This window comes from Rhinolophus sinicus, linkage group LG02 (assembly GCF_036562045.2).
Source record: "Rhinolophus sinicus isolate RSC01 linkage group LG02, ASM3656204v1, whole genome shotgun sequence".
Classification (NCBI taxonomy): domain Eukaryota; kingdom Metazoa; phylum Chordata; class Mammalia; order Chiroptera; family Rhinolophidae; genus Rhinolophus; species Rhinolophus sinicus.
This window is the reverse complement of record NC_133752.1, coordinates 183,725,717-183,751,087: the sequence shown is the minus strand read 5'-3', so window position 1 is coordinate 183,751,087 and position 25,371 is coordinate 183,725,717. Positions and strand designations below refer to the sequence as shown.

At 35.8% G+C, this 25,371-nt stretch overlaps 2 protein-coding genes across 4 annotated transcripts in view; one reads left to right on the top strand and one right to left on the bottom strand.

Moving 5' to 3' along the window:
• PARPBP (PARP1 binding protein) overlaps positions 1-21,383 on the bottom strand; it is a 55,030-nt gene extending 33,647 nt beyond the window's left edge. For 2 of the 3 annotated variants that reach the window (XM_019732082.2, XM_074326221.1), the window contains exons 1-4: positions 21,245-21,383; positions 17,454-17,609; positions 7,697-7,930; positions 2,515-2,622 (exon numbers count right to left, since the gene is read on the bottom strand). In XM_019732082.2, coding sequence (XP_019587641.2) covers positions 2,515-2,622; positions 7,697-7,930; positions 17,454-17,606 — 495 coding nt within the window. In that variant the 5' untranslated portion in view covers positions 17,607-17,609; positions 21,245-21,383. Of the gene's footprint in view, positions 1-2,514; positions 2,623-7,696; positions 7,931-17,453; positions 17,610-21,244 lie in introns of those variants that run through there. The other variant, XM_074326220.1, reaches the window with a different exon arrangement.
• Positions 21,367-25,371, top strand: part of NUP37 (nucleoporin 37) — a 40,604-nt gene continuing 36,599 nt past the window's right edge. Inside the window, exons 1-2 of the mRNA XM_019732073.2 lie at positions 21,367-21,470; positions 22,690-22,905. Coding sequence (XP_019587632.1) covers positions 22,750-22,905 — 156 coding nt within the window. The 5' untranslated portion in view covers positions 21,367-21,470; positions 22,690-22,749. The remainder of the gene's footprint in view (positions 21,471-22,689; positions 22,906-25,371) is intronic.

Sequence of the window (25,371 nt, the reverse complement as noted above, 5' to 3'; positions counted from 1 at the left end):
TATTTTCTTGTACCAGAAAAGGAGGAGTGCTCAAAAGTCTAACAGGACATGTAAAAAAGACACAAAAGTCAGCTTGAAGGGGATCCCTCTATTTTAGCATCAAAGATTAATGACTATAATTGATTTAAAAACTCCAAATAAACTCATAGACACAGAAAACAGTTTAGTGGTTACCAGAGTGTAAGGGGGTAGAGGATTGTAGAACAGGGTAAACAGGATCGAATACATGATGATGGAAGGAGAACTGATCTGGGTGGTGAGCACACAATGTGATATACAGATGATGTATTATAGAATTGTACACCTGAAACCTAGATAATTTAACTAACCATTGTCACCCTATTACATTTAAGAAAAAGAAAAAAAACCTCTAAATACATAAAACTCCATGAGTCCATAGCAATATATATAAACATAAAAAGGAGAAAGATCAATTTTAAAAATACCTAATTAGCCTTCTGTATTATAAATAACTATTAATTATACCAACTCATAAACGGGAAATTAAAGAGAAAGAACTAAGTAGTAACTCTGCCATTTTTAGGGAAATGTACTTCATCGCAGTTGATGAGTTAAAGCTCTTAGTTACTGAGAAATGGTAGCTAATTAATGAAAGACATGACAGAGTTAAAAACTCACCATTCTGAAAACTCTAAAGAAATCATTGATTCACACAAGCATGATCCACACATGCTTAAAACCATTGGGTGAAAGGTTGTTGGGAAACAGGAAATTTAGTGTCAAAGTATCACCCCACAGATCCTTGCTGACAGCAAAGGTAAAGCCACACCTTTATACTGGAGAGAACTGACAATTCGAGGCAACCTGAGTTTGTCTCCTGATGTGATACAAAATTAAATATTCAACAACAGTTATGAAGTATTTGTTCAGAAATGTTAAACCTCAATCTAAGCAAGCTTTTAGATGCAATTTATTGGAAATAGAGAAACTTCCAATTTATTGGAAATAGAGAAACAAGTTAAATAATACCAGTAGGCATTAATCTGCTAAATAAGGGAAAAAGTAAGACTAAGGGAAATTCTGTTACATTAAGAATCTAAAGAAACATAAAACCCATTTTGGGGATGAATCAAGAAATTTGAATAGGGAAGATAGCAAATGATATTATGGAATACTTAAGTTTTCTTATATATGATAATGATATTGTGCTTATGCCCTTATTTTCAGGAAATGATATGCTTAAGAATTTTAGGGATTAAGTGTCATGATGTTAAGTGTCATAACTTAACTTTCAAATACGATAGAAAAAATATCAGATGCAGATATAAAGCACATTAAATCTAGGAAGTAGGTATACAGGTATTTATTTGAGCGAAGTGATAAAACACATATATTTTTAAAGTGCTATCTGTATAGCATGGGACTTATGAGAGAACCTGCCTTTGCAATTTTTCCTGAAAAATGAAGGTGATTCATCAAATGTGTTAACTTACTGGGACAGTGGATTTGGAAGTCGGCATATTCTAGACCTTTTATATACTATATTTTTAGATATGTTGAACGTAATTCTACTGCTTTTTCCAATACTCTTAAACTTCCATTTTGTCAATGGTGATTTCATTAACCATAGAAACTTTCATAAACATAACTCCTATGGTTAGTTAGAGGTTACTATATTTAATTACGTACCTAGCATTAGCAGCTAAAGGTAAATTATATTAGACCAAATCTGTACTTAGCACTACTTTTCTCTGGTTGGTTTGTACAACAAACCTTGTTACCTAAGTTCATAATGCCGCCATTATTCTACTGCAAAGGGTACAGAACAGATTTCCCAATTGTACATATCTTCCCAAGAAGCAAAGAAGTAACTGAAGTTTACCAAATAGTCAGTTCTCTGTATCCGAATCCGCAGGTTCTGCACCTGCAGATTCAACCAACCGAGGATCGGTATTTGAAAACAAAAAAATGTTCCGTTGTTGCTGGCATGCACTGCGTAGTTGGGCCTATGATGATTGCATCTGTAGTGAATGTGTACATTTTTTTTTTTCTCGTCACTATTCCCAAACAATACAGTATAACAACTATTTACATAATGTTTACATTAGGGATTATAAGCAATCTAGAGATGATTTAAAGTATACGGGAGGATGTGTGCAGATTATTTGCAAATATTGCATCATTTTACATAAGAGACTTAAGCATCCATGGATTTTTGGTATCCCAGGAGGGTCCTGGAACCAATTCTCCAGTTACCAAGGAATACTGTACAAAGATTCAAAGAACTCTGACAATCTGGACCTTCAACCACTTTTCTGATACTTAGAGTGATACCTATTTTTGCACAGTGGCTGTTACTTTGACCTAAAAACATTAAGTAACTGATTATTATCATGCTCTTGCCAGTATCCATTGTATTACTCTTCACAAAGTTACTTAAACAAAATTTTTTTAAAATTTTTAATTAAAAAAATAACTATAATGTACAACCAAATGCATAGTGATTTGAAGGGGATCATACCCTGCTTTCATTTACTCACAATTTATCATTACCTTTTCATTATCCTGGTTGTGTTTACTCATTGATGATGTCGGTACATAAAGATCAGTTTCATCATCTATTGCATACTGTCTGCCAGACAGAAAATCCTGTAGTTGACTCTGTAGGAAATACAGAATATTACTAATAAAATGCTACGCCAACTCTAAAAAATATTTCACACCTAGCTCTGCTCAGTGTCCCTGATGGTCCAGTATACAGAATATTACCTGACCTTTGTTGGCAGTCAATAATATACAGACATGAAATTAAACTTCCTAACAAAGTGCTTCAATCTGTTTCCAATGGCATCTGTACTCAGAGTTTTACAAGTTTAGAGTTAAAAGATGACCTTAGAAATTGAATCTGAGCCTTTTATTTTTATGAAAGAAGAAAAAGACAAAGACAGAGTCTTATCTAATGCCCAGAATAAATGCTTCATTTTGGAATCTACATAAGTAAATCTGGTATCGTAAGCAGCACAATATTTCACACAAAATAGTTTCCATGAAAAAATAATTTATAAAGAGATATTTGCTTTCACCTTGCCATGCAACTCAACGTCTCCATATTATTTCATTTATTCTAAGGAATCTAAGATTACACACACACACACACCATTCATAATGAGTAAACTGGGAGCAAAGGTACAAACTGAATTAACAAAGCCCAATGAGATTGTAACCCACTTTTCCGCTTACATATTGAAAAGCTTTAACTAAAATAATACCAGTATATACTTCTTAAAAAGTAATAGCATTTGCCACAATTCTACTGATAGGATGAGCTGGTACTCATAAAGAGATCATCATAAAGAAAAAAAAAAAACAACTAGAAAGCCTAGGATTTTGTCATATACAATTTTTCAATCTCAAAATTCAAGATCACTAAGAGAATTTACTACGTGACAAATTTTAAATAGAAGTACTCCTCACACTTCTGGTTCTGATGTTTTCAGAAAAGATGTTGAAAGCAAAAATTTACTTTTCTATAAATACAATATTGTTAATGGGACAATATTACCTCTGGTTAAAAACTGTTTTCATATTTAATTACATGTAAAGTGCATTATTCTAGATCAGTTCAGCGAATCTTAAAGTATTGTCCAAATTGAGGACCCATTTAGGGGATCCAGAAAGTCCTCTCTTTTCCAACTATGTGGCAATGTTAATCTGACTTTTCTTGATATACTTCAGAAAACAACATATCAAACAAAAACAGACATAAGAATCCAGCTATTTCTATCACACGTGACATTAAAGATATTTATAAAAATGTAAAACAATGTCACTATTCTCACAATTTTTTTGAAGTTATTCTTTGTTATTTATATTAACATTTAATAGGTGTATTATGAATATTTTTAATAACTAATGTTTTAAACATGTCTCAATTTAATGTTTAATATGGTACATATTGATAGATCTAACCCACATAAACAAAATTTCCTTGTAGTTCTAAATAATTTTTAAGAGTGTAAAGATGTTCCCATACCTAAAATTTTGACAAGGACTCTAGATAATATATCATAAAGCTTTCTGAGGGAAGCATAAAACTCACAATATATTGATACACCATTAATTCTACTGATTTGGTAAGTTGCTACTCATTCTATTTTTATCCTCTTATTAACTTGGAAAATGTACTATATTTTTCCATTCCATTAATGGCTACCTTCACTTTTTCTGTACTCAAATCAGACCCGTATTTCTCTACTATTTTCAAGTAACATACCTGCTACTTAACCTCCAACAAACTACAGTGCTTAGCAGTTTTCATTCTAAACTAATATTAGAAACTCCCTCAGTGCAAGCCTTCCATTTTAGCACACATATTTCCAGTCTATTCATGTTATTTTAACTATACACACACCCTAAGTTTTACTGCTTACTACCATCTTCCCCTAGAGAGGTTATCTGTTCCATTTCATCTGTTTAGTTATTATGGTCTTTGGAAAGGTAAATTCTTCACCTGAGGTATGAAGATGACATAATTTAAATTTTTGCACATCCTTGCAATTTGGCTGGTGAATGATACTTGGTATCTGTTCCTTTTTCTCCTTCTGGACTCCAATCATTTGCATGTTAAATCCTCTGGATCTAAACTCCCAGTTTTACTTTTCCCTCATGATTTCTTTATATATTTTTCTTTGTGCTTTAAATATTTATTGTACTTGACTTTCAGGATACTAATTTGAGTCTGAACTTATCTGTTACATTAGGAAAACTTTTCTCTTTCTTCCTTTTTTTTTTTAACATCTAGAAAGTCTTACGTTTAGGTGTATCCTTAAATTCCCTTGAGTATGTATTTGTCGTTGTCATTCCCCTCTAGCAGCTGTTTGGTTGGGCTTGTGTTTCCAGCTGACTCATCTTTCCCTGGCTGCTGGAACTCCTTCAGCAGCTGCTGCTCTTTGTCATTGGCTCTTTGGAGCTCAGCTTGGACTGTGGAGGTACCTTAAGTGATGACAGTTCTGTAAGTTATGCAAGTTGAAATGGTCTCTACTCCTTATGGAGCAGCAATGGAGAAATAAACAAGCCGCCAGTCACCTGCTTAGACCAAGGGAAAGTCTTCTGTGGTCTCTCAAGCCTCACTAACAGTAAGTCCATCCATTCAGCTACTTGTTGGCTTCTTGAGAGTCCCCCAGAAAAGTCCCCAGATCTTTGATGGCTGCTAAGTTCTTCATAGGACCTATGATTTCTGCTCCTCAGCCCAGGTCTCTGATGTCCTACAGATAACTGGTCAGTTCATGAGAAAGCATGCTCGGTACCAATGCTCTTGATAAGACTCATTATAATCCAAGCCTTATATGCCATGGGTACCATGGCCCTGCATCCATGTTCCTCGCGAGAGGAAATATAAAGTAGGAAATAAAGGAGAAAGGTGGCTTGTTCAAATTATCATGTTCCCAGAGCTTGCCTGTCTTACCTTTATCTTAATTCCTCATAATTCCTGCCTTATTTAGGTGACAATAAATAAGAACCAAAGAAACCTTATCAGGATTATGAAATTTCAGGATCCTGAAATTCGGAACTGTTTGGAATTTATAATATATATGTTTAAAGACACTTTTAGCATAAATTAAATTATATTTAATGCATTTTTGAGAACTTAATTTAGGGATATGTTTTCCTGCTCACTTTTCGCTCATTGGAAATTTCCCTAGAGCAAAAGTAAGTATCGGAGATGAAGTTATTAGTCTTCTCTGGTTTAAATACAGAAAATTTTCTACTTCATGTACTGCCATCTCAGCAGCTTCCACTTCATTCCTGATGTTCTGCAGAGACATGTTGATATGTGGAGACACAGAACTCACTCAAATGTGGGCCCTTATATATCATACTATAAGTTGGTTCACCGAATGAAGAGACTTATTAGAGGACTCAGACTGGGGCAAAGGAAACATCTGAAAACAGTGTGTCGAAAGGCTGCCGGCAGATTATGCTCTCATTGGCTATCAGGAGATCTTTGGTGGTCCTACAATCCAATCCGTATTGGACTGTATGTTAGATTAGCCTCTCTAAATCGACTATGTGAAAAGCAGTCAAAACTCATCTCTACAAGCAAGCAAATAAAATACTGTGTTTCCCCAAAAATAAGACATACCCAGACAATCAGCTCTAACAGCGCCTTTTGGAGCAAAAATTAATATAAGACCCAGTCTTATATTATGTGAGACCCAGTTCTATATTATATTAAAATAAGACCAGATCCTATATTAATTTTTGCTCCAAAAGATGCGTTAGAGCTGATTGTCCGGCTAGGTTTTATTTTCGGGGAAACAGGGTATAGTTAGGGAGGATTAAAAAAAAAAAAACTATCTTCACGCACAAATTCCTTACCATACTGTGGGTGTGCATGTGTGGGAATATATGTAAATGGATGCATGTATGTTTTGAGAAAGTAACAGTAGGGCAAAGGTTTCCATCATAACCCAATGAGGCAGAGACAGCAAAGGGCCCACCAATATCCATTCTCCCCTTCTTCCTTAGTAACAGAGCTTTTTTTTTTATTCTGGCATGTTACTACCCAGGATAAAGACTATATTCCCCACCCTCTCCAGCATATCATGTGGCCATGTTACTAAGCTTTGGGCAATGAGATGGAAGAAAAAGAGCTGTGTCTCTTTAAAAGGAGAGTGTTGTGTTCTGTTACTACTTCCTGCTGCAAGGAATGCTCATCTGATATCTGGAGCTGTAACTGCTATCCTAGACTAGCAATAATTTTGAGGGTAGAGGTCAAGAACTAAGATGTGAGAGTAGAATGGCAGAAAAATCCTAGGTATCTGATAACCATGGAGCTATCACATCAGTTCTGGATGCTTATCTTTAGACATCTTTTTATTAAAAAGTGAAATAAACTTCCATTTTCTTAAACCACTGTTATTGTAGAGATTTCTATTACAAGCAGCCAAAACACTATTCCCAAGTATCAGATAGAAATATTTATAAAATATTTAATGTCTTAGAAAATACAGTAAACATTTCCTTCTAATCATAGCTATAATTACTTAGTTATTACCACTATTTAATACCCACTTTATTGACAACAGTAAATAGTAAGATAAAAAAATATTTTCAACACTTAAAAACTAGACATATCCAAATGTATTCTAAAACAATTTATGATTTCTAATGGAAACAAAACGAAACAGCAAGGGTTGCTACTCCATTAATTTTAAAATTTATACTCCATAAAAAAAAAAAATAAGACAATGTATGTATGTGCAAAAAAGGAATAGTGTATATTACCTCATGTATATTTTATCGTGCTATCCTCACAAAATAATAACCCCATATCAGTAAAATAGTATTATTAATCCATAGAAAGAGCCATAACAATCATTTAAACAACATATGCCAAATAATGTACATTAAAACAAGAAAGTAAAATATAAAAGCAATCGTTGACATAATTCAAAAAGAAATCATGCATTTGGGGTTGATTTCTTTGTTAAAAACTTTATTTAATAAGAAGCTATTCTTATATTGCACCCAAACAATAACACAGAATTTACCACCAAACTATTTCTTTCAAGTAATGACTAGCTTTCAGGTAGCTAAATTTTCCATTCTTAATATCCGAAAAGCAAAAGCATTTGCAAGTTACTAATAAATGCTGATACCATAGTTTAAAATAAAAACAAGTCTAGCCAAATTTTCATTTGATTAAGATAGAATTGTTTAAAAAAATACTTACGGGGGATATGTTAGCATTAGTTTCACAATTAGAGGCAACGACACTACATTTTTTATAAACATCGATCAGGTCTAACATGTTACTATTTTTTAAGAAAGCATCGTAAGTCCTCCTAATGTCCTCATAATGGTCAATCATTTCCATATTTTCAACTGGTAAGTTCAATTTCTCATGTAGTAAGTATTTCCAGGTCAATAAGACATCGCTGAGAGAGACTGTAAATTCTCCACTGTGCTGAAAGAGACAATGCCAAAAATGAAAAGATAAAGTTGGGTGCCAGAATATTAACCATCTTATAATTGGGATGGAAAGTACAAACTGAATTTTGTTATAGCAAAGTATACATTGAATTCTTGTGGATTTGAAACGGACATCCAAGTTGAGCTATGGAATAATTTTAAAACCAGATATAAAAGAAAAATTTTCATGATTTTATAAAATATGAACAACTAACTATGGTAAGGTTGCACATGACAAAATTGACATATAGTTATTGTCTATTACCTGAACTTTACTAAATTTCTTCTACACAAAGCGGGAGAATGGGTAGGCACTGAGCTATACTTTGTACTAGTGAAGAGGGAAACATTTGATTCTGTTAATATTTGGTTCATTTTAGTTCTTCTACCTAATCTAGTATTTTTAATCTCTTACTTAAAACTGTCAATGCCATAGTGGAATTCCACATAAGGGTTAGTCTTAAAACGTGATCATAAAATTAAATTTTTAAAAATTATGTTTCATTTCTTTTTTTGCCATTGTTTTCATTAAAATTTATTGGGGTGCCAATGGTTAATAAAATTACATAGGTTTCAAGTGTACAATTCTGTAATACATCATCTATATATCACATTGTGTGTTCACCACCCTTCACCATATATTTGACTCCCTTTACCCTCTTCTATAATCTCCCCTCCCCCCTTACCGTCTGGTAACCACTAAACTGTTGTTTATGAGTTTTTGTTCTTTGTTTGTCTTATTCCTTTCTTGCTTTCAGTTTTATATGCCACATATTAGTGAAGTCCTATGGTTCTCGACTTTTTCTGTGTGACTTATTTCGCTTAGCATAATAATCTCAAGATCCAACTATGTTGTCGCAAATGGCACTATTTCATCTTTTCTTATGGCAGAGTAGTATTCCATTGTGTATATATACCACATCTTCTCTATCCAATCATCCATGGAAGGGCACTTTGGTTGTTTCCATGTCTTGGCTGCCATAAACAAAGCTGCAATGAACATTGGAGTACATATATCTTTACAGATGTTTTCAGATTTTTTGAGTATATACCCAAGAGAGGGATTGCTGAGTCATATGGCAATTCTATTCTTAATTTTTTGAAGAATCTCCACACTGCCTTGCATAGTGGCTGCACCAATCTACATTCGCACCAATAATATATGAGGGTTCCTTTTTCTCCATAGCCTCTAACATTTGTTATTATTTGTCTTGTTGATGATAGCCATTCTAACCAGTGTGAGGTGATATCACATTGTGGTTTTTATTTGCATTTCTCTGATAATTAGTGATGTTGAGCATCTTTTCATATGTCTGTTGGCCATATATATGTCCTCTTCGGAGAAATGTCTATTCAGGTCCTCTACCCATTTTTTAATTGGATTGTTTGTCTTTTTGTTGTTGAGTTGTATGAGTTCCTTATATATTTTGGATATTAGCCCCTTACCGGAGACATTGTTTGCAAATATCTTCTCCCATTTGGTTGGTTACTCTTCCAGGGAAAGAAAATATCATTGCTAAAACCTTGGGTCAGAGAAGAATTTTGATTCTTCCCCGCTTCAGGGACACACTAAACTTTTGCAAAGAATTGCTAAAAAGCCATAGTCAGGTTTCTTACTATATATTGTCAGATGTTACTAATCAAGCAAAATTTTCTTTTTTTCTCTTCTTTAATATCTACATGATAAATTAGTTCAGTGGACATTTGAAAGCATTTTTTGATTGCATTCTGCTCCCACTTTATATCCCAAATATTAATAATGGTGCCCTCCAAAAAATGTCAACCTTAATTCAGTAAAAAATCCTAACTACTCCTTTCCAATGCTGCATGAGTATGTGGTTTTGTGAAATGTACCGATGTTGCTCTCTTCCACAGTTAAGCTCAGTTAATATGTTAGCAGTTTCTGCTAACACCTAAAACTTTCCAATAATTGTATTTAAAGATGGGTGGATATTTAAATAGAACTATAATTCACTGGAACTAAATTGTAACATCAGATTTAGCCAATGAAGAATAACAGGAAGAAATCAAACAGAACCAAATAATATAGTACTATTTCTAAATATCTGACTCTTTCAAATCTATATCTTTGTATCTCTTATAAAAACCAGCCACATTTTCTAGTTACTATCCAAATTTAAGACAAAGTGTACAAACCGCCTTAAAATAATTAACTCTTTGCTCATCCATATGAAAGCAACTAAGAAAATTATTCTTATTGTCTTGAGAGTGGGGACCTGTTGAGTCATAGTTATGAAAATTAATTATATTTCATGGAACTAGTTCAATAAACAAAAAAATCAGCAACTCTGAAACCTTGGATCCATAATCCAAACACAAGACCGATTTTCTAATTTCTCAGCATTGAATCAAAAATTTTATACTTTACTTCCCAATCCCACAAAGGTTACATACTACAAAATCTCCAAGTGGTATTTAAATTAAATAAACCCAGTTATTTAGAGTTTCAACATTAATTGTTTTATCTCAAAAATTCCTATAACTATTTTGGAATAACATCCTTCATGTTAAAAACAAATTAAGATTTTGCTGAATGTAAATGTACAATTTATTCTCTCATTTTGTTGACTAGAACTAGTTAAAGTGAAACTATGCAAGCTCTTGATCTTGTGAGAAAAGGTTTTGACTAGATTAACAGTGTTTATACTGGGATTGTAAAAACATTTTAAATCCAAATAAAAATGCACTCTAGATATCGGTTTTCATGATCAGGTGCCCACCATGACAGCATATTCTATTATTCAAACCAGTAACAACTGATTGAGAGAGAGTCTGTGGTCAAATCAGAAAATGTTTTGCTAGGAAAACATGCCAGCTGGCTAGTATCTGAAGGAAGTTCAAAATGTTCAATGCTTTAATTTTTTGATGGACATAAGGATTGTATTTCACAAGAATAAAATGAGAAAAAGCAAGAGTCAGACTTTTTTCAGAACACTTGCACTTTGTATATTTTACCAAAGTTATTTATAATTATTCAAAATTTGAAGTAAACTTGATGTTTTTACCTCACTGGGATTTTTGTTATCAAAAGAGAAAATATAGCAGTCTACATAAGAACATTAATTGGCTGTGTGAACTTGGGTAAGATACTGAAATCCCCCGGGTCAGTTTCCTTGGTTATAAAATGAGACTATACAGGTTAAATAACACCTGATAAATCGTAGGTAATAAAAAATGTCAGTTTCCTTTCTTTTCCTATTCAAAGTAAAATAATTGTTAGTTTACTGGGGGAGGGGTGGTAGATAAATATAATACAAGTTTTAAAACTATTTCTTATGATGTTACTCTTAAGTCATTTTCATATCTGACAGTCAACCACAGGTGCTGTGATTGTTTTCCATGAAGTTATAAAATTAATCTTTGTTTTATCCAATAGGGCATTTTTAAAGTTTTTAAGGCTTTTTAGGTGAAAAATAGCCGTTATAACATAATTGCCAGACGGAGTCAAACTATGAAGCCAATTCCAAAAAAAGGAAAGGCCTAAATATTATTTGCAACCTAATGAAGTCATATATACGTTCCATATAATGAAGTAGTGAATGAATCTATAACAGGTTAAATCTTTAGCAGCATAAAACTGCCAGAGAGATGTCATATGATTTAAGCTAAAATATCTTCCTCCTTTGCCCAAAACCTAAAACTCAAAGATTATTTTCTTTTTCCCCACTAAAGCTATTAAAAAAACAAACATGCTAATAGACTAACAATTCTACCAGGTATTCAAAAGTTTTAGTATAGTCAAATTCAGTTATAAGGACTATACTTTAAGGACTCATGTTCTGAAACTTCAGAGAATTAAAAACCTAAATAGACTGCACACACAGGGTGCAAAAGGTAGGTTAAGGATACATACAAACAAGTCCACCCTTTTATTACTGTATGCCGCTTATGAATGCACCTACAGGCATATATGTATATTGTTTCATATTGCTGAGTGACTTGGTAGTCTGAGCACAGCTGGTGATGCCTGAGCTAACTCTGTACATGGAGAGTTAAAGCAAAACTGAACTGCAAGCCGCCATCTCCACTGCACACATGCACACATCTACACAGGCTGTGAAAAGCTCAGTTGCAATTCACCCCTCCTCCTTTCCCACCCAGAGTCTGAACTTTCACAGTGAATAAAGTGAATTAACAAGTAGAAAATTAACAAGTAGAAAAAAACCCGGCATGAATGCTACATGGACAAGCCCTGAAGGAAAATTGACTTGGATTATTTCAATATGTCAAAATTTTTACAATGAGAACTAAAACTTTTTAGGCTATATTCTAGTTAGCTTGTTGATATACTTATTTTTTTAATTATTCATAAACAAGCAAATAAACAAGAGGTAGTGATTTGAATATGCTCTGTTTGATTCCAGAACAGCCTTCGATCACTAAACAATAGTGATTCTTAATAATTGCCTCAATTTGTCTCTCTCCTTATTTCCCAGTGTATGGTCATCAAGATTTAACCTTCAGCTAGCCCGTTCCACTTAAACAACATCCTCAGAATCTATTGCTTACCTTAATACATTTCTTCAGATTATTAAAGGACAGATTTCACAAAATGCTCAAGCAGTAACATTGGCAAAATTTGGATACAGATTGTAATGGGGAGCAAAGGAAAGAGACTGTACAATGACTCTTAGATTTAGTCACTGAGTGAACGATGACACAGGCCACTGAGACGAAGAATATGAATAGGAAGGTAAGCGGAAGGAGCAAACAACGTGGTCCAAAAACTGACGGGGAGACAATAATGGGACATTAAGGTGAAATGTCCAGTGAGTCCTTCATCACACCAAAGCCAGACTCAGTAGAGAGGTCTGGCACATAACTACTGGTGAAACAACATAAGGGAAGTATATCCAGTGGAAGTGGGTAAAATGGAGCACATTGGAAGCTATCGATAAAGTGTATAACAAAGAGAGTACCTAAAATACAAGTAGAACACTTTCAACGAGTAAGAATGAGATGAAAGCAACTAGAAAGCAAAATAGCAAAGGATAGAAACAGTTTAAGAAGAGGATATCCATATGATCAACTAAGCATTTAAAAAGATGTTTAAATGCTCCAGTTATCAGAAAAATCAAAATGAAGTCCTTTTTCTCTTTTCTAATGAATTTTGACAGCATCTAAATTGGTGAGGTAAGAAAATGGTATTCTACACCATTCACATAAACGTAATTCTAGCAGACAAGTTGAAGAGCAGCAGGGTAGTATCAAGTCAAATTACAGAGGCATCTATCATATGACCATATGGGACCTAGAGAACCTCTTGTTCAGTGAATAGACATCTCATTTCAGTGCAGAAATGTTTGTAATATTAAAAATTTCAAACAACCCAGAGGACTGAAAATGAATAAAATATATTAACAAAGGATGACTGCTAAAATTAATGAATCAGGTCAACTTTTCCATCAGTACCTGAAGAGGTCTTGAAAACAATGTGGGATGATAAAAACAAGATGCAGAAAGAATGTATAAAGAATGTATGCCATCTGTTATAATTGTATAATAGACACATTAACATACACGTATGTGTCTGGATCTGCAGATAAACCCCTCCTAGTAAGAAATAGCTAAAACTACAGGAGAAAATAGGAAAAGCATGACTGAATTGTCCGTAAGAGAAATTACAAAAGGTCAAAAATAATAAGAAGTGTCAATATAGAGGGGTAAGCAAATGGTGGGGCCTGCATTTCCCTGGTATCTACCAGTCCCTGGCACTCAAGAAAACCTGGTTTTTATGAAACCTGAGCACAAAGTTTAAGAGACAGAGCTGAGTACAAAAAAGGCAGGAAGCTGGACCAGAGACTTTCCCTGCCCATACAAGCCAAAGCCTCTAAAGGCCAACTCTCTTATAATATGTCCAATAGAAAAAAAAAATATGCATGGCGGAAGGTGGTGGTTAAGACACCTTCCTGTGAAGGCATTTCTGAAGTATCCTCAGTATGTGCCTACTAGCTAATTTCTGCCGAGATGGGGACAGCACTCATCTACCTTGGCATAAAATTGGAGGTTTATTCCCTGGAGAGGATAAAATACAGCCTACAGACTGAAGGGTGCAGCTGAGGAGAGGAATACCTGAATGAAAACCATAGGAATCACATGACAGTTTATATTCTAAATTTTGACACCCCTTTCAGGCTCCCAACACATTGCTAGCTCAACTTCATACGATTCATGCAGGAGGAAAGAAGACTCTCTTCTGAGGAAACTGTTCCAAAAGGGATTTCCGAAATATATCACATTAAAGCACCCCCTCCGCCAACCAAATGGCCAGGTCAGATCAGGATGACAAGCCCTAACCCTGGACACAGAGCGTCCAATGAGCATTTCAGTGACTCTAGTGGCCCAGGATCATCAGGGAGAAAGTCTCTAATAGGAAGAAAGGAAATCCTTCCCAAATAAAACTAAGAAAAACAAAAAACTTAGAGGAAACAGATTATGTAAGAAGAAAAAATACCTCAACAAAATATTATTAATAATCTCAAAGGAGAAAATACATCCTTGAAGCAAGAACAGTATATTTTAAAAAGAGAGATAACAAAAAAAAAAGAGCTTTTGGAAATAAAAAGGATAACAGCAGAAAATCCAACAATTATCAAACCAAAAACTATTAAATATTGAATATCTTACTGAACATTGGTTGGAAGAAAAGCAAAACAGGGTGAATGAATAAATAAACTGATAAAGCCACACAATGGAAAATTATTCACTGTTAAAAAGAAATGAGCTATGAAACCATAAAAAGTTATGGAGGAACTTAAATGCATATTACTAAGTGAAGAAGCCAATCTGAAAGGCTACATACTGTATGATTCCAACTACATGACATTCTAAAGAAGGCAAAACTATGGAGGCAATAAAAAATGGTCATCAGGGATTGGGGAGAAGGAAGGATGAATAGGTAGAACACAAAGGATTTTTAAGGCAGTGAAACTATTTTGAGCAATACTATAATAGTGGTTACAAATCATTATACATTTGTCAAGACCCATTGAATGTACACCAAGACCAATAAAGACTCAAGTCTGCTGCTTACTATCAAATGGTTCATACAGAGTAATAATAACAATATGTACATACATGTGTATATTTTTATTTATGTATACATACAAAAATATAAAAGAATGGTATTGCAAATGTGACAAAATGTTAATAATTGGTGAATCTAAATGAAGGGCATAAAGGAGTTCAGTGTAGTATTAGTGTAACTGTTCTGGAAGTTTAATATTTTTTCAAAATAAAATGTCAAAAAAGTACTACTTCCATTTTTTTTCAACAAACCTAAGTAAAATTGAATTTTAACAATGACTGGAATTAAAAACGAGGAGCAAACAAATTGGACATATAACTACGATCACCATCATCCTGTCAGCTACACCGGTCCTTGCGCATGTTCCCAAACTCTTCTCTTTGGTCTCCTGCCACAGGACCTCTGCATATGCTGTTCCTCCATCCTCATCTTGCCCCCCACTCATCTGCCTAGTTAACCCCTCTCTTTCCATTAGGGCTCCGCTTGATCTGACCAGGTCAACTCTCTGGTCTCATAGTATCGTCTACATCTTCTTCCAACAGGTATAATTTTGCATTTCTTTGGATTCTTTTCTTCTTAACGTCTGCCTCACCTACGAGGCAATAAGCTTCAGGAAGGCAGGAGCCATGTCTGGTTTGCTCACCATTTTTTAAATAACTCCAAGACTTATCACACTGCCTGGTGGCACATAGTAGAAGCTCAAAGAAAAAAAAAGAAAAGAAAGGAGAGAAGAAAAGGAGGGAGGAAGGAAGGGAGGAAGAAAAGAAATCTGTGGAAGGGAGGAGGAGAGGAAAGAAATTAATATTTCTATGAACAGCTATCATTGGCCTCCTTGCTGTTCCTTGAACATGCCCTTGTTATCTGCTGTTCCCTTTGCCTGGTAGTCCCTTTCCACCTAAATCCCCATGACTAGCTCCTTCTTCCCATCTTTCAAATCCGTGCTCAAATGGCAACTTCTAGATGAGGTCTTTGACCACCCTATTTCAAATTACAAGAGCTCCTCCACCCCAAACTCCTTCTACTCTTTAGTTGGATCTCTGTTTTGCTTTTCTGTGTCGCACTTATTATGACATAAAATACTAAATATCTTACTTAGTAGAGTATTATCTATTTCTCCCGACTAGAGGATTAATTCCATAGAAGCAGGGATTTCCTTCAGTGCTATATTCCTAATATTTAGAAAATTGTCTAGCCCCTAGTAAAAACTCAGTAACTATTTGTTGAAAGAATGACTGACTGACTGACTAAATAAGAGAATTTTGTCAAAATTTTTCTATGTTCAAAATGTATCTTCATGTACATTGTTTTAAATATGCAAAACTGCCAACTATCCATGCGTAGGAAAAATCATCTCTTGTTTTAAGATCATATAATTCCTAATTTTTAGGTGTTAAAATATTCTTCCTTTTTCAAAATGATGGTTCTAGTAATTATTTTTTCCTCAATGGCCTTATTTGCCAACATGAGAAATGTTTGAACCGGTCAACGTCCAATTTTTTTTGGAAATTTTACTAATACGTGAAATCAAAATGCCTGTATTGACATACAGGATTGAAATAATACATCAGAATGTCATTTCACTATCTAGCCCAACAGACCCATGAATACCAATTCACCCTTCCAAAATCTTCTTCCCTAGTCAAGACGGTTCTCCTTCCCATCTTCAAACCATCATGATTTTGATGCCCCTGGCTGCTTCTTCTGATCTTTCCATTCGTTCATTCCTTCTTTAAACCCTTCCCATCCAAAGACTACCCTTCCTTTATATTATCTAAAAGTCCACAAGTCTTTTCTTACCACTCAGCCTACATTTATCCTTCTTTTATGGGTACACTTCTACCCCTTTAGGTAGAGCTCATTCCAAACACTAGTTTGGGCCACACCAACTACATAAAAATCACTTCAGGGAGATTAAACAAAGATGATTTCCATAGTCAATGCAGATTAAGAGAATCAGAATTTCCAAGATCGGGACACAGGAGCCAATATATTTCAAAAACCCTCCAATTATTCTGACTCATAGCCTGGCTTAGGAATAATTAATCTATACCATAGATTCTTAAATTAGTCGTAAAATACTTCGCTTATATTTAAGTAAACATTATTTATGTGTGCTTTCCAGAAACTTTCATCTCTAGAGACGAAAGGAAGTCATAAAATAAAAATAATTTTTAACCCTAATCATATTAGTTGCATGTTTAACTTAGGACTTCAAATTAAACATCAAATGTGCATATCCCCTATGTTAAATTATACATAGGAAGACCTTAATTTCGAAACAAATCATTTCAAATCCAAGAGTAACTTTTGATACATATATGCAGAAGCATTTGTGAATGTCCATTGATATTACCATAGGAGGGCATCTGTTGCAAAAAAAAAAAAAAAATGAATGTAATGAAGTTTATTCAAATGGGCAGCAACCAAAATTCACTCAAAAAAAAAGTTAACCTAAATACAGTCTACTAACCTGTTTGTTGTTCTCTGCCATGCAAAGCTGCAATGTCAAGAGCATGGAGTCTGCACCACATACAGTAGTTCTCTCCGAATCACAAAGTGTGTGCCAATTCCTTCTGAAGTCTTTAATCATATCCAAGACAGACTTCTGATTAAGCACAGACATCCTCTTAAATTAGGACAGAATGTAATGTTAAAAAGCCTTATTCTAATTGGAAATTAATATTTAACATGTGTAGCAAGCAGAGTTAGAGAAAAATAAGTAATAAATGAGAGGTCATTTCATATTTACTAAGATTGCTTTTAATTAAATTTAGGAGAACAGAATAAAACAATTTCTGCCCAATCATATTTTCCTCTCCTTTCATTTCTTAAGCCAAATCTTTTGAAACAACAAAATACATCCTTCAATCTGAAAATTCTTACAAAACAGATATACCAATTCTACAAACTTATAATTATAGACACAGACATAGCTAATTAAAAATATTTGTTTTGAAATAGATGGTAATATCTGTGGTAGATTGGGGGGGAAAAGCCAATTTCCTCCCATCCTTATATTATCCCCAAAGAGATGGTGTATTTTTCCACCCCTTTGAATCTGGGTCGGTCTTGTGACTTGATTTGGCCAATAGCATGTGGCAAGAATGACACTGTGGGAGTTCCAAGCCTAGACCTCAAAAGGCCCATGTAGAAAGGAGTTAATGCAGCAGGCCTGACTGCTATCCTTTCAAAGGCCTGCTTACAAGGTTGGCCCTTGGCTAGCGTCTGGGAACTGAGATTTCAGGAGGGTTTCCGGTAACAGTGGCTCACTGTGCCCACACTGTTTGTACAAACAATACAGTTTATGCTGAACATATGCTTCCTTCTCAGTCTGGAATTTTGGAATAGAGACAGAGGGTGCCTACGTGTTCAGCCCCAGCAAAAACCCTGGGTACTGAGTCTCTAAAGAGCTTCCCGGACAGACAACATATGTGTTGTCACAACTTGTTGCTAGAGGAATTAAGCAAGTCCTGCATGACACCACTAAGAAGACTTTCGAAAGCTTATGCCTGGTCTCCATTGGACTTCGCCCCATGCACTTTCTCCCTTTGCTTATTTTGCCTCGTATCTTTTTGCTGTTATAAATTATAGCCATGAGTATGACTATATGCTGAGTCTTCTGAGTCCTCTTAGCAAACCAAGGCGGACTTAGCAAGACCAGGTGGTCTTGGGGGCCACCTGACATAAAACCTTGAAGCTTTAGTTCTTCCTCTCCTGCTATTCTCAGATGTGGAGAAGTCCAAGCTAGTCTACTGGAGAGGTCATGTGAAGGAGATCCAAGGCGCTCCAACTGACAACCAATATCACAGAAACGTCAGTGAGGTTATCTTAAGACTACCTAGCTCCAATCAACCTGCCAAATGAACTGCAGCCACATGAGCGATCCCAGAAAAGGCCAGCAGAACGACCTCGCTGAGTCCAGCGCAAATTGCTGATCCACAGAATCAGAAGCAAATACATTGTTTTAATGCCGCTAAGTTTTGGGGTGGTTATACAGCAATAGATAACCAACAGAATAGGTAATTTAGGAGCTTTCTTGGCGCCAAATCCTTTTTAAGAGCTTAAGATTTATTACCTCATTCAATCTTCACAAGAGTCCTGTGAGGAAGGTCTATTATTATCCCCATTTTACATCGAAAGAAAGTGATGCCCCATGTCACTCAGCTAGCAAATGGTCAAACAGACCTAAACCCAAGATGCCTGCCTAACTCCCTAAGCTGTGCTCTTTAATCACTATGCTACCTAACTTCTCCTGATAGACAAAAGCCTTTTTAAATAACTGGATATAGTTCCAAGGTTTTACATACCTAAGCCTATGTAAGGCATTCAATTCCTTTCTCTGAGTTTACAGAGATGCCTAAAAGTTTGGGGTTTTCTTCCTACTTTAAGTACCCAAGTCTCCAACATATTCACAGGTCATTATCTTATTTTGGGCATTTTACCATACACATCCCATTTACTTACTCTTTGTGATTTCTTCTTCTTTTTTTATGTGGCGTAAACAAAATCCCATATATTTACTGTGTATCTTGGGTTTATGTGATAAAAAGGAGGGGGGCATTTTAAAAAAAAGAAAATGGGCATATGCCATTTACAAAATAGTAATTCATAGACATAATTAGTGATGTCACTTAAAAATACAGTTATAAGAATGTATATTAAAGTATCTATATAAATACAAATCCTAGTAAATAGCTAAGAATTATATTTCTCTTCAAAATATCCCCCTATCTCTCCTAAGGAAAAAAAAAAGCTTCGGTGATGTGATCGATTTGTCTAAAATAAACCTTTAGTAGTAAATTATTCACTGGTATTATTTAAAGGTACTGTGAGTTCAGATTGCTAAGAATGAAGACTAATCTGGAATTAGACTGTTCTAAATCCTGGCTCCACTTTCTAGTTGTAAGATCTTTACCAAGTTATGTCACTTCTCCCTGCCGCAGCTTCTTTGCACTGAAAATGAAAATATTAACAGTTCCTATCTCACTGGGTTTCATGAAAAGTAAATGACACAAATATAAGATAAGCTTTTAGAACAGTGCCTGGCACACATAAAAGCCAAACATCTCATCCAGGAGTCAGCACACTTTTTGGAAAGTGCCAAATAGTAAATATTTGAGGAGTACAGGCCATAGTCTCTGCCACAACTACTCAACTTGACCTTGCAGTGTCCACGGACAATACATAAACAAATGAGCTTCAACAAAACTTAATAAAAACGGAAATTTGAATTTCATATAATTTCCACACTTTTTCACACATCACAAAATATTCTTCTTCTTTAGATCTTTCTTTTCTCCCAACCATTTAAACATGTAAAACCCATTCTTAGCAAGGGAAATGGCTACTCAAAAACAGGCAGTGCCCAGGATTTGCCAACCCTGCTCTAGTCTCAGCTCTTCCAGTAGCTAGCTAGCTGTGCGAGCCTAGTCAATAAGCTTCACACCTGACTGCCTAGGTAGAGGTATCATCAAAGAGAAAACAGGAATAATACCTTCCAGCCAGTTTCAAGGAGTCAATGAGAATGAACATGCACTCTGAGCGTCAGGCTGCACTACACAAAAACAATAGAAGGCGGCAGCCATCATTACTCTTGTTCTAAAAAACTGGATTAGAAGCTGTACTAGGCCAAAAATTGAAAAACAGGAAATCACCACTGGGGAAGCAGTGTGAGATGATTAAAAGAACTACACTTTTGAGTCAGACAGACGAGGGTCCACATCCAGGGTCTCCCATTTATTAGCTGTATGCCTTTCGGTATTTAAAATCTCTGATGAGTATTTATGTCTTCATGTACAAAAAAGGGGAGGATATCTCCTACTTCATAAAATCATGAGACGTCAGTGAGACAAGTAAATAATCCACCTAGCGCCTGCACTCAGTAAGTACTCAATAAAAAAATAGCAGTCGTTGCTGCTACCGTTATCATTGTCAGAATGTGTGCCCTAAATGTCCCCTGAGAGAATATAAAAGGGAAAGGACAAATGGAGCGAATTGGAGTCTGCCTGTTTTGGGAGTGGGACCCTGGCTTCCTGCCTAATGAATCTAAGTAGGGCACTAAGGGCCTCAGTCTTCAGCTCCACTCATTACTAGATACGGCAAACTCTGTTCAACACACCCAGACCCAGTCAGGCTAAAGAGCGAAGCCGCAGCACGAATAATACCCTAAACGGTCACATGACGCCTGGCTGTCACCGGAAAACTGGCGGCCTGAATCGCCACTTAACGTGTGACAGGAGGGTAAGGAAAGGCGAGACTCACCTGGCTCGGGGGAGAAGCTGGAGGTGCAAATCCAACAGAAGTAAGGCGCCGCCCAGCTGCAGTCTCTCTACAGTTCGAATACTCCCGGGTTACATTTTAAATCTCGCGGGAGCGTCTGGGAGCCAATCGCCGCGCCCGCCCTCTGACCCGGAAGCCGAATCGACGCGAGCCGCGGGAACCTTCGGTGGAGACCCGCTACCCTCTGGCCGCTTCCCGGTTTCCTCTGGTGCGTATCAAGGAGCCCAAGGGGTCGCGCCGCTTCGCTACCGAATGCCTCAAGCTCCCCGGGCGGTTCTCCACCCCTCTTCCCTCCGACCTCGGGCTCGGGGAGGTGGTAACGGGGTCTCACGGGGCCTGCCTGACCCTGGGAGAGGCGTCGGGGCTCTTTGCAGTAACTTCTTTTATTCCCTCCCTCCTCTACCCTTCCCGTTTTAGAGGGGCGAGTGCAGCCCGCCCTGTACTGCGAGACCCTGATCATGTAATGAGATTGGGCACTACTTTAATGGGCAGTAGGGGACCGAATATCCTAACATCGAATCTTTTGCACTTCCCATACCACTGTGCCTCTGAGGGCATCTCACCTGCTGGTCACCCTTAACAAATGTTGTGTCCAGGACGCCCACTTGCAAGAATACTAGTTTATAGGCACCCAGAGGTGGGGCTCATCTGAATCTGAGTAAATACTCATCAGGCACTTGATAATGTTTGTTGCCGAGCCCAACTTTTCAGGACAACTGCATCCAATTAAAAACAACAACACAACTCTTTAGAATCGGTAAATCTCATCTGGGAGTGCTACTTCCAGAGTGCACACCAGACCACTATAGGTTAGTTGACTTTCGTGCCTGGTTTTATGAATATTATTTTTATATTACACATTTTGGCACTCCTTCCAGATCCTGTATTTTGTATCTGCCAATGTTGTAGAACTTTCACACTGAACCTTAACTTATCCCTGGATTGTGAGCTCCTTCAAGGTCAAGAGCTCTAGCACTGGTGTCCAGCACATAGTAAAGTTTTCAAATTCTGGCTTGTCTTATGAGCTTGGCAAACTAGTTAATGTACTAAACTCTTGATTTCTTCATCTATAAAATAGGAACCATTGGTAGTACCTCCCTCTTAGGTTTATGCAAATATTTGGTGTGACAAGGTCAGTAAAATGCGTAACATGGCACCTGCAGTTAGTGCTCTGTCAATGTTAACTATCATTAATTATTTATAAATATATTTACTATTAAAGTGATTTCACCTTCATGTACTCTTAGACAGTCTAAACAAAATTATGGTGATTTATGCTGCAGGTAAAATTCACAAAGTAAATAAATACATTAACTTTTTGAGCTGTCTGTGGAATTTGCAATACCCTGTTCTTATTTTGATTGGTTTGCTGAAAGAGTAACATGTTGCTGGTTTCTATCCAACTGTATCTGTGCTGTAATCCACAGTTTCGTGACCTTGTGCAGTAGAAGGCTGTTTTTACAACTACTCAAGATTTGACATACAAGATGAAGCAAGATGCCACAAGAAATGCTGCCTACACTGTGGATTGTGAAGATTACGTGCATGTGGTAGAATTTAATCCCTTTGAGAGTGGGGATTCAGGAAACCTAATTGCGTATGGTGGCAATAATTACGTGGTCATTGGCATATGTAACTTTCAGGTTAGTGTACAAAACTACAGAGAATCACAGTGACACTATTTCACTGATAAGAAAGGTTATACAAACTTTAGTAAAATTTTCCAAAACTTTGAAAATATATTGAGTTTGAATGTTAAAAAAAAAAAAGACAGACATGAAGAACTACAGAGAAAGACATTCTCAGTAATATATGCCTGAGATTCGTGTAAACATTAAATAGTGAAAAAAAAGAATATAACATTTCTTGTTTGCCTCATGATTAGAAATGGAATATTTTCACAATTGAAGGTTGTGATTAACTGACTATTAGTGTATAGGGAAAACACCAATTAAAGTAGATCTAATTAATTATTTAATCCAATTTTTCTACATCCCACTTTGAGAAGGAAACAAACTAATGTTGAGAGTCTAAAAAAAGATCCTCCAGGAGATTTTGTAACTCATGATTTCCTTCTTTCCTATTAATATGCTCTCATACTTTTCATCCACCTAAAGCATACATCTAGAGTATACAAAGTATGGAATCATATGAATTGAACAGGGAGTTTAGCATAGTCATTAAGACAGTGAACTCTGCTGTCAAAATGCCTACATTTTTACTCCTGTCTGGCTTTACCTCTTAATTGATATATGACTGTCAGCAGGTACTTAACCTCTCTTCTATAAAAATGAGGAAAATAATTCTTAATTGGGTTTTGTGAGAATGTAATGAATTAGTACATGTAAAGTTCCTGGAAGGCATCTGGCACTCTTAATACATGTTTTAGCTGTCATTGATTTGGTCAACAGTGACACACAGGCACAGACCCATATTTAATCACCACACTGAAGATTGCTTTGTGGTGAGCACATCCATGTTTTCTGACAAGAAAGCTAGTTCTACATGTAAGAGAGACTTTGAACAATAAGGGCTCAACTATCAGGAATCGCTGGTTAATCTTTTACCAGAATGTTATTCGTAGCACAGTATTTCTCAAATTAAGGTTAATCAATGAGGTAATTTGAGAGTGACCAATTTTCAAAGATTTAAAATAACTTTATCTCACTAGAGTGATATAAACATTGTAAATAATATTTCCTCTTTATTTAGGAGGCAGTTCAGTATCTTTCAATGTTTTGACATCATAAATGTAATTTAGCACTTTACAATAAATGTCTAAAGTTATACAAAATTAGACTGCATGCATATTTATCCTAAGGGGAAAGTATGAATAAAAGGCTTCAGTTTGTTGGTTTCTGAGTAGAAATTATTCCACATTATCTTTTAGGGTTGGGTTAGGAATTTCTAGCTTTTAGGCTAAATCTGACCCTTAGACTGACTTCAGCTGGACTACCAGGTTAGGATCATAAAAAGTCACATGATTAAGAGAAATGATAAAACACTCTTGAAAATGTGTGTTTTTCTGCAAAAGAACCTACAAGAGAATAAAGCAGCCCCCTGTAATTGAAACTGTTTACTTCATTACTTTTTAAATTAATGGCTGTGAACATAGAATTGTATTCAAAAATACTGAAAAAACATTAGGTGTGTCTCTAGTTTTATGTTCAGCTAAGAAATATTGAGAAAGTCAACAAGAAAGAAAAAAATTAGGAAAAAGGTATGGCAGAGGTGATGGGTAGCAGAACGAGAGAAGTTGGAGCAAAAGAGGGAAAATGACAAAATGAGAAAAAAGAACTAGCAAAAACATTTGTAATGCTCCATTATGGTTTGTAGGCATATGCATTCTCCCTGTTGATCCTCAGACCTGTGAGATTGGCAGTGTAGGTCTTATCCCCAAACTTCCTAAGGAAAGAATTGGATTTTTATTAATTTGGCAAGTAGTGAACACAAATTATATTCTGTGCCATGGACTGGAGATATGATTAAACAACTGTTCCTGTCCTCATTGCGTTTCTATTCTACTTCAGAGAAGTTCACAAATTTGTGTAACTGGTAAATGAAAAAACAAGATCTAGACCCCATTTTTAAACCCCCTTCTGTGCTGCTGCTCAGATTAAAGCCATGGTTCAAACATTTTCGGAGGAGAATTGATTTCTAATAATTTGCCCTTTGGGGTTCAGAATAAATTGCTGCTTCCCTTTGACGTTATTTTTTACCTAATTTAACATTACTAAACATTGTTCTTATTCTTTCATGTTAGAACCTTCAAGTTCCATTGCACCCAATTTCATGCCTCCCACTTGCCTTCAGAGAACACTAAAGGTGAATTGAAAGATTCCCACATTCCTCTCAAAAAGGCAATCCTCATTCTAAGACTTAGGAACACACTGCCGATTGCGTGAATTTGAATTTCAGCAAAGCATTTTTCAGAGTCTCATGGTAGAAATTGAATCTGATGGAAATTTGAGCCGAATGATAAGTAGCATTGATTGGTATCAGGCATTTGAAGTGCAGATCAGGTTCGGGGAACTGGTGATAAGTATGCTAAAAAAAAACAAGGACGTTGCTCTCAAGGAGATGTTTAAATGTAAGAAAATTTTATAAAA